Here is a 13,044-nt window from a genome sequence, read left to right on the forward strand (position 1 = left end):
TTTTGTTTTTTGTTTTTGCTTTGCTGATTTTCTGATTACTTAATCAGAATCAAACCTACTCTTTCGTACATCTAAAACATTTAAACTGGAAACTGCAATTGTAATTGTAATTGTTTAATTTGTAATTATTAGTATTCATTTGAGTTGAACTTTAATTGTAAAACACTTGTACACATATCAACATTGAATCGTTATGGCTTACTCTGCTTATTCTGCTTATTCTGTTTCCTAGCACTAGCAAAAAAATAACTTATGTACGAGTAGACCAATTGGAAATTCGTTATGTCATGACTGATGCGAGCTAAAAGTCGTGTTCGTGTGTTGTGTTGCTGGATCGTTTAAATCGGTAAACTCTGGGGCTCAAAGGTTTACAGATTTAAGCGAGTGCCACTCCCTGTGTCCATGATTAGCCTAAGAATGATCCGGATTACAAAAATACTGCACAAAAAGTTGCGCCAAAATAAAGGTTCACTTAAGCCTTGTTTCAATATTCAGTAGACACTTAAATTACTTCTTTGTTTTTGTTAATGATTATTTATGCTCTTATGTTCTGGGGAGGGGAGGGGGCGATTGGGCGATTGGGCTGGGTTTCCTGTAGATAATTCTGATCGTAGCCTAATTATTTGATCTTAAGTTTATTGCATTAATATTACGTTACCGCCTCAGCTCTCTCGCCTGCTCAGGGCAGCTATCACCACTCAAGTCGACTCCTATCCTACTCCCGCCAGTGCTCCCTCCTTAAACCTAGACCTTGGGTTGTGGTTAACGCTTGAAGTGCGTGTATAGAACGATACAAATATGCATGCATATGCATCTATGTATTGCCTTAGCCTGAACATCAATGCAGATTACGACAGAGTTTGACATCAACATTAACATCAACAACACACGAAAATCAAATGCTCTGAAGTCGAGAGACTCTACGGGGACTGCTGTGTATATTTATGGGGTGGGGGGGTACGGTAACTGTAACTGGAGTTTTAACAGACATTCAACATTATCGATTATTTGCATATGCTTTGTATATATGTATTTGGTATTGGGTATTTGGTATTGGCTTTGCCTTTGAATCAACCATCGAAGATCCCATCGATTCTGCTCGTTTTGTGCTCTGCTTTCGATTGGCATTTAAGAGAGTTTTTGCTGAGAGTCTGGACTGAGACCCACGTGGAGGGTTGCTCATTGAACTGCTTTTGAATTGGATTGGAAACCACTCACACACGAGCGCGTATCTATGTCTGTATATTGTGGTTGCATTATGGTTCTGGTATCTGTTTAGACATTACGCTCCTCGGTTATGATGTCCATGTTGCTCACGCGTCGCTGCTGGTAGTGCTGGAGCAGATGTTGGTGCTGCGGCAGAGCCGTACCGCCCGCGCCACATTGGGTGCTGTGGCGGTCTGTGGCATGGGCGGTGCGGACGGCGGTGGTGGTGCGATGCTGGTCGCTGCTGCCACGCCGCGGCACCAACATCACTAATTACTAGAGGACCGTCTCGTTGGTGTTGGTGCAGGTGCGTGGGCCATTGACGATCGAGTACTTCGAGGAGCTGTCCTTCTTGGCGATGAGCCGGCCGAGGAATATCTCCTTGAAGGTCTCGCGGAACTGGCGCGACATGCCGCAGTAGATGCCAAAGTTGATCGGGTAGCTGACCACCAGGAAGAAGTTGGTCAGCATTATGAAGATGTTGGCGATGCCGTAGTCCAGGAACTCGATGATCAGCGAGCTCACGATGTGCATGGCCGTCACGACAGCGATGGGTATCTCGGCGATGAGGAAGACGGTCACCACCACGATCAGCATCAGGGTGGTGCAGTTGGACTCGCGCAGCTTCTTGCACTCCTTCTTGCGGTTCTCGCGGAACAGCAGCTTCCGGCGCTCCTGGGCCTGCCGCATCGCCGCGAACAGCAGGATGTTCAGCGTCACCAGAATGATGCACGGCAGCAGGTGGACGAACAGCACCCGGAACAGGTAGTAGCTCGTGTAGTACAGATCCATGCCGATGTACTCGTGCACCCACAACGACGTCTCCAGGTGGCACACCTCCGTCTCGTTCCCGTTCCACTCGATCTGCAGCGGCAGGAAGGTGCGGTCGAAGAAGCGGGGCAGCTGGTGCAGGAACGCCAGCAGCGCAATGTACACAGTGCAGCGCTTCACCCGCGGCATGGTGCACCATGTCCGTGCCATTGGGGCGTGGCACACGTAAATGTACCTGCGAAAGCGAGACGAGAAAACAGTAGGTTGAATTTCATTGTATTTTGCACTGTCCTGTGTCTGTCCTTCTGTCGGATTCCATTGAAAAGCGTTCCCAAAATGCTAAGTCGGTCTTAATCTCCCTCTTCATTCGAACATTTGAAAGCACTTTGCGGGCTGACCAACCATCCAACCAGCCACTGTGCGATGAACTGACTCCCTCGAGTGTTTAAGAACCACTGGGAAAGGCCATTAAAAACTCGACACAAATCAGAGGCCAAGCGTTGAGTACTTCGTTTTGATATCTGTGGAATGGAACTGCTTGCTGAACAAAGGCAAGCAAATATACGGGGCTAGGACGAGGACGAGCATGAAGCCTCAAGCCCCAATCGGGCCTAATCCTGCTGGCATTAACTGTCAGGCTGCCAGCCTCCAATCAGCCTTCATCTTTTGGCCATTTCGGAGCATTACAGCCTTGAAAACGGTCCTGAGAACGAGCCTCTGTGCGGCTAAGCGCATTCTCCTAATATAATTTTATAGCCAGCACAATGTCGACACAGAGGAAGATAAACCAATTTCCCAGGTGCGAATTTACGATCGCAATGTGGTGACAACGAATTTGGCAAATCCTTGACAGCACTCCCACCTCGCCCGCCTACCCCCCTCAACGGTCTTTAGATGGCGGCTGTGGAGGTCGGAGAACCATTTGCAATTGGGGAATGAAGCAATCAAAGCCAATCTGAAAAGCTAATCAAGTTGGTGCCTTATAATTTCATAATTTGAGTAATTTGTCAAGGGCCTTCCCCATCCCCCATCCCCCATCCCCCATCCACCACCCACGATCTCCCATACTCCATCCCAATCCCCATTCCCCATTCCCAATTGCCATTGCCATTGCCATCGCATCGCTCAGTGTCAATTTCGCACCCATCTCCGGCAGAGCTAGAGTCGTTCCGTTCCCTGGGGAGGCTTGTCGAAAAGTTTCTTGGCGACTTTTATGCCGCTTTATAGTTGTACAGGCCAGAACGAGCCCCCTAGGCCAGAATACTTAGCCCGACGTCTTCCACCAGCAAACCGCCCAACCACCCAACCGCCCAACCACCCAACCGCCCAACCACCCAATCAGAATCTCAGAGAAGCGAACGAACTTTGATGCTCTCTGAGATGGTGTGGCAGGGGGCATGGGGGTGCTCAAGGTCCTCGGCTTTGGCCTAATTTATGCGCATAATTATGGCCACGCCCATTGCGCCGGCACTTGAAAATGTTTTTCAATCAATCTTTCATTGAACCTTTGTCAAGCGGGGATTTCATTAAAGTTGAAAGCAAAGGCGGCGGCAATGGCAGCGGCAATGGCAGCGGCAATGGGAACCCGAACAAAGGACGAAGGACGAAGGACGAAACGATTGCCAGGCGTTTAGCCCTAAATGGAATTGATATTAATAAATGAATTACATTGAGCTGGCTTATGTTATTCCCCTTCCCCCAACCACTCTCGCGCTGCCTCTCTCTCTCTCTTCCCTGTTTTCCCTTAACAATTTAGTTAATTTGGCCTAAAGGGCTGACCGTAAACTCCACTCTGCCATACCATTTGCCCATCAATCAAGGCGACGGGATTTCTCAAGAGAGTCAATGTCCGGCTTCCGGACTGCACAAGTTATGCTAAATGGCGGAATTTCCTTTCAAGACTCGCTGGGTTCTCGACAGCGATTAAATGAGATGTGAAATCAAGCTGGAATTCTGCTTGGAGGCGCTGGAGGAAAAGTAGGAGTAAAAACTACTCTAGTACATAATTTAACTTCCAGATTTATTCCAGACCTTGCGCTTGGGACTCCGCTGTGAGACGCACAGACACACAGACAGACTGATGGAAATGTTGATTGATTTATCCTGTTGGGCTAATCAAACGCATTCCAGCACAACTCAAATTGCATCTGTATATTTGCACCCTTGAATGGGCTCAGGCAAAGTGGGAGGACGAGCCCGAGGAGGATGCACAGTTGCTTCAATGGATTTTCCAGCACCACCACTCAAAAAGTATGCCAATTCTGAGAGTTTATGTGCAACAACAACAACAGCAACAAAAATATAAATATAAAAAAAGGAAAGAGGGAAAAGGGAACAGGGAAAAGGGAAAAGGAGAGGAACAAATTGGTGTATAATAAAATGTGTGCAATATGAAATTGTTATGGAAAGCGTCACTCACTCAGTCAGTTCATTCGAGGCACTTGAAAGCATTATCCAACCGGGTACCCAGTACCACCCAGACCCCACCAGCCCTCGCCACCTCTCACCACCCAAGCGCATACACTCAGCCAGCGTCTCTCCCATTGTCCTACTACACTCGCACACATATACATAAGTATGTGTGTGTGTGTGTGTGTATGTATGTACACCCGACAAAGGCCATAAAAACACTTGAAATACAATAAGTTGACAACAAAAACAGTAATAACAATAAATGTTGAATGTTTTCATCGCGATATTTGTCCTCCGGCGATTTTCAACGCATTTTAGAAAGCCAGAGCCAGAGTCCTGTCCAGACTCCCCCCATGGCTCTGCCTGTGCCTCCTGCTTTGACATCTACTGGTATATTATTTAGCTTTTTGGTGATGCTGCAGCCCACGCTGCCACGCAATCAACCCATAGTTCCCCCTCTTCACTGGCGACCACTTGAAAGCTGCCCAAAGTCGCATAATGGCGCAAATATTTATGACTATTCTCATGGCAGCTTTTTTTTTTGGCACTTCTCGATGGGGTGGGGTGCCTGGGTCTGCCTGCTGTTGGCAAATTTATTTGCAAAGCTGTACAATTTATGATCCCACACATGAGTTAATAGAACAATGCGTTGGCCAATTTTCAAGAGCATTTTCGGCCAGCACAGGGGCCGCGCCGTGTGCCACAGTTTTCTCGCTCCTTCTGTACCCTCGCCGAGGGCATCATTATTGCTGTCAGAATGCAGCGGAGCTAAGGGAGTAATCATTTTCCTATGAACTAGAGGCGTGCGCATCTCTCAGGACATCTTTCATTTGTCACATTGCCAAGATTACGTCGTGGACTATCTAACATTTAACAGTTTCTTTCTTGTTTGGCGTAAACAGCTCCTGATTTATAGATTTATACTTTCTCCGATTTTATCGCCATGTTCTACAGACAAAATTCAACTTGGATTAGCATGTAAAATAGTTCGCAAAAGAACGATTCTGCATTTGGTCGAATTTTTCCTTCAGCTTACCCTATGTCTGGGGGTAAAAGGGTATTTAAAGCTTCGGTTCTCAATTGTTGGCTTTTGTGGCTGCCTTTTTTCTCTGTTGATACTTTCAGTGGTGTGGGAGACCGGCTCTTGAAAGGAATATTTCATGCACACACACTCGCGGCGGGGGTCCTGGAGATGACTTGAAATTTATGTTGCCTATTTGAAATTAGTTTATTGTTTCCTCTTCATTGTTGTTTTTTTGTGTCCTGCTCTTGGATGGGATCTCTGTCGCTTTCGGGGGCTATATTGTTTTGTTCTATTCAATATTTAGAGGCCCTTGTGCCGACGGTCGTCTGTTTGTGCATTAGTTGGCTTATTTATGGCCCCGATGGGTCAGATGGGTCAACATTAGTAGCGGGCGAATTTGATTTTAAAGACCCTTTCAATATGGTCTCCATGTACCATGCCCACCTCTGAGTGGGTGACAGTGTCAGTGTCAGTGGCAGGGGTGGAGGGAAAAAGAGAATTTGCCATCAATCGATTGATTGTCTGTTCTGCGAGATGTCTGGGATGTCTGGGATGTCTTGGCTGTCAGCTGCCGGCTCAATGTATAACTCGCATTACTCATACGCAGCGCTGACTGCGAAGGCATCAGCCACAGACTCAGCATCGACCAGGAGCAGCAGCAGGCCAAGGTGAAGCCATTTGTTTGTTTGCCAGCCAGTGCCACTCGGCATAATTTGTATGCCCAAGGCGACGAGGCATTGACATTTTATTTTTGCCCAGAATGCGACGACGACACAAAAACTGATTTATTGCCACCATTGACAAGTCAACGAGTCAGTCAGGCAGTCAGTCAGTCAGTCAGTCAGGCAGTCAGTCAGTGGGTTAGGCGTTTATTCAGTTACATCTTAACCATGTGCCTGGGAGGTGTGTGCCCACTTGTATTGGCCTAATTGCATATTTACCTTTGCACGGCCAGGGCCAGAGTTAGCCACACGGAGATGGTGTGGCACATGGCTGGCATAATCTGTAAGCACACAAGAAGACAAAAACCAAATTGTTAGTTAGTCAATGTTGAAGGCGAGATCAGAATACAATATTCATAGGCTCTAAGGGGTGAGTGCTACACTCGTGCGTTGCTTTGTGTGGTGTTAGGTTGGAGCAGGAGGCACACTTTTATTAGCATACTTTTGGTGCACGTAAAGCACTTGAGAAGCGAGGAGAGCGACAGCCCCACCCGTTAATATGTCAGTACTTGTAGACGAGCAGAAAGGGTCATCAATCATGGGATGTATCCATTAAGTATATGAACCTACAGGTATGTACATACTTACATTTGAGCTGGAATTGTGACGGCATGAATGAATGAATAATTTGTGTGGCATACTTTCAGGAGCGGCATTAAACTCCAAAGATCGGGAGAGAGAGATAACCAGGGGGAAAATATGTATGTAAAACGGGCTCCTATTAAATGATAATTTTCACATAATGCCCTCAGATGCCGAAACAGATTTACGACATGCATGCACAAGATTACCTTTGGCTAGGTAGAAAATACCAGCTAAAAAGCTTCCCTTAGCTCTCGTCAGACTGCGGCCGCAACCACGAAGGAGCACAGGGAGCCTTCTAGTCAGATTTTTGCAGCTGTCAGGGGAGCATCTCTGCGTGTGGCATTTGGTTGCATTAGCCGGCACCTGGCGTCCCTGGCGTCCCTGGCGTCCCTGGCTCACAATTGGATGGCCATTTCGGCAGTCACTGCGCAGCCTCCCTCGCTGGACAGGTGTCTGCTCCATTTATGGACCATAATGAGTGTGGCTCTGCGGCAGACAGGTGCTCAGTCAGGTGTTTAGCCACAGTCCATCTCCCTCAACCGCATTCAATGCTTTCGCTCTGCCTCTCTGCCTCTGTTTGTGTGTGCGTTTGACATTGAGCTTAGCCATATAATGCACAATCTGTGGCCTAATCCGGTTTATGTGTCTGACTGTACTGCAATTACACGGACACAGCCACACACACACACACACACACACGCAGAGATAAACTCCGGACTGCAGAGTGGCTGCCTCTTTGTGTGCGTGCAATGTATTTTACAATGAAATGGCTAAGCCTCATCCGACGTCCCTGCCTCGTTACATTAACATGGCCATTATGCGCGCCACTCAAAGGGAGATGAGCGAAAGAAAGACAGAGAAAGAAAGACTGGGACGGAGACGGAGACGGAGAGAGATAGCTGGCTGGAACATATAAATTCCCGAAGAAATGAAATGAAATCTTCAACTCTCAGTCTGCAATGGCCGCCTGGCGGTTATTACCGAACGAGGAGTGGAGCTCCACTGGATGTGGATGTGAGTTGAATTTTATGGCAGTAATACGCACAGATAGTCCTAGTCGCAATACCAAAAGGACTTTGCTCTACCCGTTTATGTTCCCCATTCCCTCTCCTCATCCCCTGCCAGCAGCAGCATCCACATCCACATCCACCCATCCATCTAGAGCATTCGGCATGGGGCAGAGGCGCAGCATGGAATTTAGCTGCTACAAATCCCCTGAGGGTCCGCCAACAGCACGTAGCAACTACAGCAACAAACACACACTGGGGACAGTGGTTCGAGACCGATGCATCAATTGTTGAAAGCGAAGACAGATTACGGAGTTGTCAGTAACTGGCGGTAGCAGATCCCTGGGAAAAGCATCTAACACCTACAAGCTGAATACTGGAATTTTGCAACAGCTTTTCGTGGCACTTTGACCCACCATGCGGCAGAGTGCGATCAAGGGTAGGGCTTGGGGTGCGGGCAGAAGAGAGCGGGTAAGGGGAAAAGTAAGGGCATTTTATCAGCTTGACACTACTCCATTGAAGTGAGTAAACAGTTTTGCTTTTCCCCTACTCCAGCCACCCCCTGGCGTACCCCCCTCAGCGAGTGCCATAAATTGAAAATGTTGATTAATCAAGGAAAAACGTGCTAGGGGCAGAAGTCTGCATGGTAATGGTGGAAAAAAGCTCACGAATGACTAAGTGTTGTGAATGGCTGAATGAATGAGTAAGGGGATGGGCAGAGTATTGTACGACATGCATAGATGGGAATGGGAATGGGAATGGCAAGTGGGGAGGGGGAGTGGGGATAGATGGAATTTTTTGGATAAGGGGGCAGCAGGTGGCAAACGGCAAGTGGCAAGTGGCACTAGCAGCGTTTTTCATTCTTTCATTAAGCTGACAGAAATGAGCAGAGTGAGAGAGAGAGAGGGAGGAGAGCAGGAGAATGCTGCGAAAGTAACGTGGCATCAAATGTGATAACGATAACGGGAATGGGAATGGGAATGGGAATGGTAACAGAAAAGGGAGAGCAGAATGGATGGGGGGACTGAGTGAAAGTGAAAGTGAAACAGCAGAACTACAAAGCACAAAACATTGCCTCATACATCAGCCAGAGACAAAGGACCTAAAGAGACAGAGACCGAGACAGAGGGCTGCGCTGGGGCGCTGGGACTGGAAGACTAAGGTGGGAGGATGGAGACACAAAAAGTTTCAGCCAAGCATTTTATTTAGGTCAATGAGCGTCGCCTCCAGCAGAACTGGAGTGGAGAGTGGATTGGAGAGTGAAGTGGAGTGTGGCGAGGGGTGTGCAGTGGAGTGCTGACAAGTGGAATGGAGTGGGAAGAAACGTGGCCAGAAGCCAAAACAAACAGTTTCCGCTCTTTCCACTGTGACCAGCCTTGGCAATTAGTTTCTGGAAAACAAGATGGGGCACAGGCACAGGCACAGGGAGAGCAAAGCAACAGACAGAGATGAAGACAGTGACCAAGAAAAAGGCTCAGAGTGTGAGTGTGAGTGAGAGAATGAGATGGAAACTGTGCAAGGGAGATAGCTGCTACTTTGTTTACTCACCTCGTTGAAAATGCTGTAGGCCAGACACATGGAGACCGGATGCAGAGGCTTATAATGATTGCCAAATGTGTACATATACCAGAGTCCTGGTGCGGGGAATATAACCGTCAGCATATCGCATATGGCCATGCCTAAGCCGGGGTGAGAAATAAAGTTGAAATTGAAATTGAAATTCGAATTCGAATTAGAAATTATGGTAATGGTTATGCAAATCATTTTGAGATTCTCAAATGCAAATTGATTCGGCGATTCGGGCACTGCAACATCGTGGATGTTGATGTTGATTTTGACGTTGATTTTGATGTTGATTTTGTCTGTTCAAATGCCGGTCGGTCGGTGGGTCGCATCTGTAATCCCGATCCGGGGCCCCCAATCGATTCGTTGGCCATGATAGGTTAATCAATTATTTATTATGTTCTGTACTGTACCTACACAATGTCAGCACACACAACGGCTGGCACGCGATTTGAATTTGTGTTTATTTGAATAACCCAATCGAATTATTAACGGGTGTCAATAATTGTTTGCGAGTTTCATTAATATTTTACATTTGAAACTCTATTTACAATTGATTTCTAATGACATTTGTATGAATAATCCCACTGGGCTCATGGAACTCTCGCCCTGGAACCAAGTGCCCTATTAAAGCGGTTTTCTGTTTGCAGATACTCAGAATCAAAATCAAAATCAAATTAGACACAAACTAGCGACCGAAGTGGTTCGGTTTGGACCCCTTATCAGAACTAAACAGCTTCTGCTGCTCCGCCTCTACTGCCAGCTCTGCTTGGGCCCTGATGCTGGCCCAGTGACATTTGAACCAGAGCATTTAACTGACTTCACACCGATGACCTGACCTTTGTGCACTGACTGGACGGGACGAAAGGCAGCAGACGGACAAAGTGTTTCGTGTCCTCAGTGTCTGTGTTCGTTTGTGTTTTTATGTTGTGGGTACAACCAGCCACAGAAATAGACATAGGCATGGGACATATTCCCCCGTCGATGGGTTTTTCCTGGGAATGATCTACGATCCAGCAATATGTTCTATTTTTCAGGAGGAAGAGATTTCCATATCTCTCTCAATCAGCTTTCGTACCCTGCAAATGTATAGATCTGCTTAAGGGTGTTTAAGGCTTCGAGGCTATTCGGTGCTTGCTCGTTGGTTTTGCTGCTGAGCGCAGAGTTCACTTCATGTTTGGACCGCTGTCATTTGACGTCGACCCCAAACGAACCGAATGCGATTAGCCTTGGCCTGCTCTTGACGCGCGTCGGGAGTGAGGAGCAGGAGGAGCAGGAGGAGCAGGAGGAGCAGGGGTAACAGGGAGAGGCAGGATGCTGGCGTTGGTGTCATTTAAACGTGCTTAACCCATTGCTGGCGCACGAATAATTTAAAGTTTAAACTCTGGCAGTCCCCTGACACTCTGCTGGCTCAAATCGGATCGAATGTTTCGATGGGATTTACTCGAAGTACTCGTGTAAGCCACTTACAGTCACTCACTCGCAGGCCTCCACTCCACCCCACCCCACTCCACCCCACTCCACTCTATCCCGCCTCAGTCGTCAGTCCTCAGTCCTCAGTCCACGGCCGCAGCAGCGACTTTTCATAAATCAGTGGCAAATACCACACACAGAGCACAGCGCAGCACCCCAAAGCAGACAGGGAGACGGGGAGACAGGGAGACAGGGAGACGGGGAGACGGGGCGACAGGGAGACGGGGCGACAGCCAGCTATTAGCATTACACACGCTATTAGAATATCTCAGCATTACGCGATGCTGGGACTGGGCTGGGACTCTGCCGAATGGGGGGCTTGGGGATTGGGCCACGCACACTGCCAGCTATTTTGAAATCTCACAAAACTTCTGCCTGATTTAACATTGTGGCACATTAAGCGCCAAGAGGGGGCGCGGCGACGTGCCTGGGGGGTGCCACACGGGGTGTGGGCATAAAATGACATGGAATACAAATAAATAATAATCATAAAAGCGAGAGCGAAAGCAAAAGTGAAAGAAACGAGTGCCAAAGCGGAGGCCAAGTCCCAACCACCGTATTGGCCTTGACTGCCCCAAGCCAAAGGTGCACTGCACACGAGGAACAAGCTGCATGTGGCACGAGAGTTTTTCTTCTCAATTGAATCTCGATTGCATGCCCGAATGAAGTTCGGCATTTGTCGCGCGACTTTCAAGGTCTTGCCATCAAATAAAGCATCGAATTTTCTATGACATGACAGTCCCTGGGTTCCCGATGGCTGCCCCCCACTCACCCATCAGCACAAAGTTTGTCGGCGTGGCCATGCTCTTCTTGCTGAGAACGAGGACGATCAGGGTGTTCGATATGATGGTGATTATCAGCAGGAAGGGCATACAGTAGCCGTACAGCGGCAGGGCGTAGTCCAGGGGCGAGTCACAGGTGAGGTTCCAGTAGCTCACGTTGGCGTCCAGCTGCCGGCACTGCCCGTCCTCGCCCATCTGCTGCTGGTAGGAGGCATAGTCCAGGCTGTCGTTCATGCTGCTCAGCCCGTAGTCGAGCAGTCCGAACTGCGTCTCATTGGGAGCGAGGCGCTGCCCGATGCCGATTCCGATGGCCATGCTGACTGCGGGATGCATCGACCCGTGATTCGTCGCTGGGGGCAGGGTCGCCACTGAGGGCGGCATGGTATGGGCGATACGTGCACCACCGCCGTTGGCGGCTGCCGCCGCATTGGCACTCCACTGATAGAGCACGTCCGTGGCGGATGTATCGTAGGAGTAGGCAGAGTTATTTTCCATGCTGGACCCCAAAACGGCCACAGCGGCGGCGGCAGCGGCAGCGGCGACGGCGACGGTTCTCGTGACTGAGGTTGACATTTCCCGCAATTCAATTAGCACCCCTTGATCGCCATCCCTGCCCAGTCGGGCATGACTCTGATGGAGTGACGATGATGGCAACTGCGGATGGCTCTGCTATTGACTCTTCCTGGTATCCAAATCTGTCCGGAGTTGGGCTCCTCTGCCGACTCGTCGTTATCCTTGCCTCGCCTGCAAGAGAAATCAATTTTTAGTTTTGCGCACAAATAAAAGTTCATCGGATAAAGTTTCCCTTTGCGGATAAGTATGTCCATTGACTTGTTTGCCACGAGTTTTGGGAGCCGAGGGGTTACAGTTACAGTTACAGCTCCTTGCCTAATGGTCAAACTTTGGCATTATAAAAATATGCCAGAAAAGCACAAACCGCTTTCCACTTGGGAAATGGGGAACGACAGAGAAAAAACAGAGTCAGTGCCCGCGCCCAACTGCAATTTGTTTGATCGATTTCGATTTGCTAAAATGTTTGCGGCAATCCGAGTCCGAGCTCGAATCCAAATATTGCAATTCAATCGAATTCGGGTTTGGGTTTGGGTTTGTCAACAAACCACAAAAAAAGAGAAGTGACTTTAATTATTCTGATGGCTTTTCCTCTTCGATTGTTTTAAGGTTTGTTTGCATGAAATTGCATTGCTACGAGTACCAAGGAACGATCAAACATTTGTTGATTGTTCAGTCTACTCACATACAAAACTATGCATCAAAGTCATCATCAAATATTTGTTCACGGGCTAATCTTTCAATAATAGGCTAATGATTGTGTTTACAACATTAAAGTCCATTTTGCTCGTTTTGTTATCAGTATATACATACGGACATATGCGGACATATAATTGTGTTATTTTAGTAGCCGATTTAAATGTTATCTGGGAGCCAGCCATCATCATCATCCTTTGGGCAAGGAGACCGCAACTTTGACCGTAAACATT

The 13,044-nt window shown here is 48.1% G+C and overlaps 1 protein-coding gene across 1 annotated transcript; it reads right to left on the minus strand.

Moving 5' to 3' along the window:
• On the minus strand, positions 1–12,284 carry LOC117898968 (sex peptide receptor). Its single transcript, XM_034808712.1, has 4 exons — positions 11,536–12,284; positions 9,276–9,406; positions 6,355–6,416; positions 1–2,212 (listed from the first exon to the last, which is right to left on the minus strand). The coding sequence occupies exons 1-4, from the start codon at positions 12,116–12,118 to the stop codon at positions 1,483–1,485; spliced, it is 1,506 nt and encodes a 501-aa protein (XP_034664603.1). The 5' UTR covers positions 12,119–12,284; the 3' UTR covers positions 1–1,482.
• Between the last annotated feature and the right edge of the window lie 760 nt (positions 12,285–13,044).

Source organism: Drosophila subobscura, chromosome A (genome assembly GCF_008121235.1).
Source record: "Drosophila subobscura isolate 14011-0131.10 chromosome A, UCBerk_Dsub_1.0, whole genome shotgun sequence".
NCBI lineage: Eukaryota > Metazoa > Arthropoda > Insecta > Diptera > Drosophilidae > Drosophila > Drosophila subobscura.

Bases quoted from the DNA above. Each gene is read 5' to 3' on its own strand.
- LOC117898968 (XM_034808712.1), bottom strand. From the start codon at position 12,118: ATGTCAACCTCAGTCACGAGAACCGTCGCCGTCGCCGCTGCCGCTGCC. The intron at 9,407-11,535 runs GTGAGTGGGGGG...ACCCCGGCTTAG, and splicing joins GACAAACTTTGTGCTGATGG to GCATGGCCATATGCGATATG. The intron at 6,417-9,275 runs GTGAGTAAACAA...GTGTGCTTACAG, and splicing joins CCTACAGCATTTTCAACGAG to ATTATGCCAGCCATGTGCCA.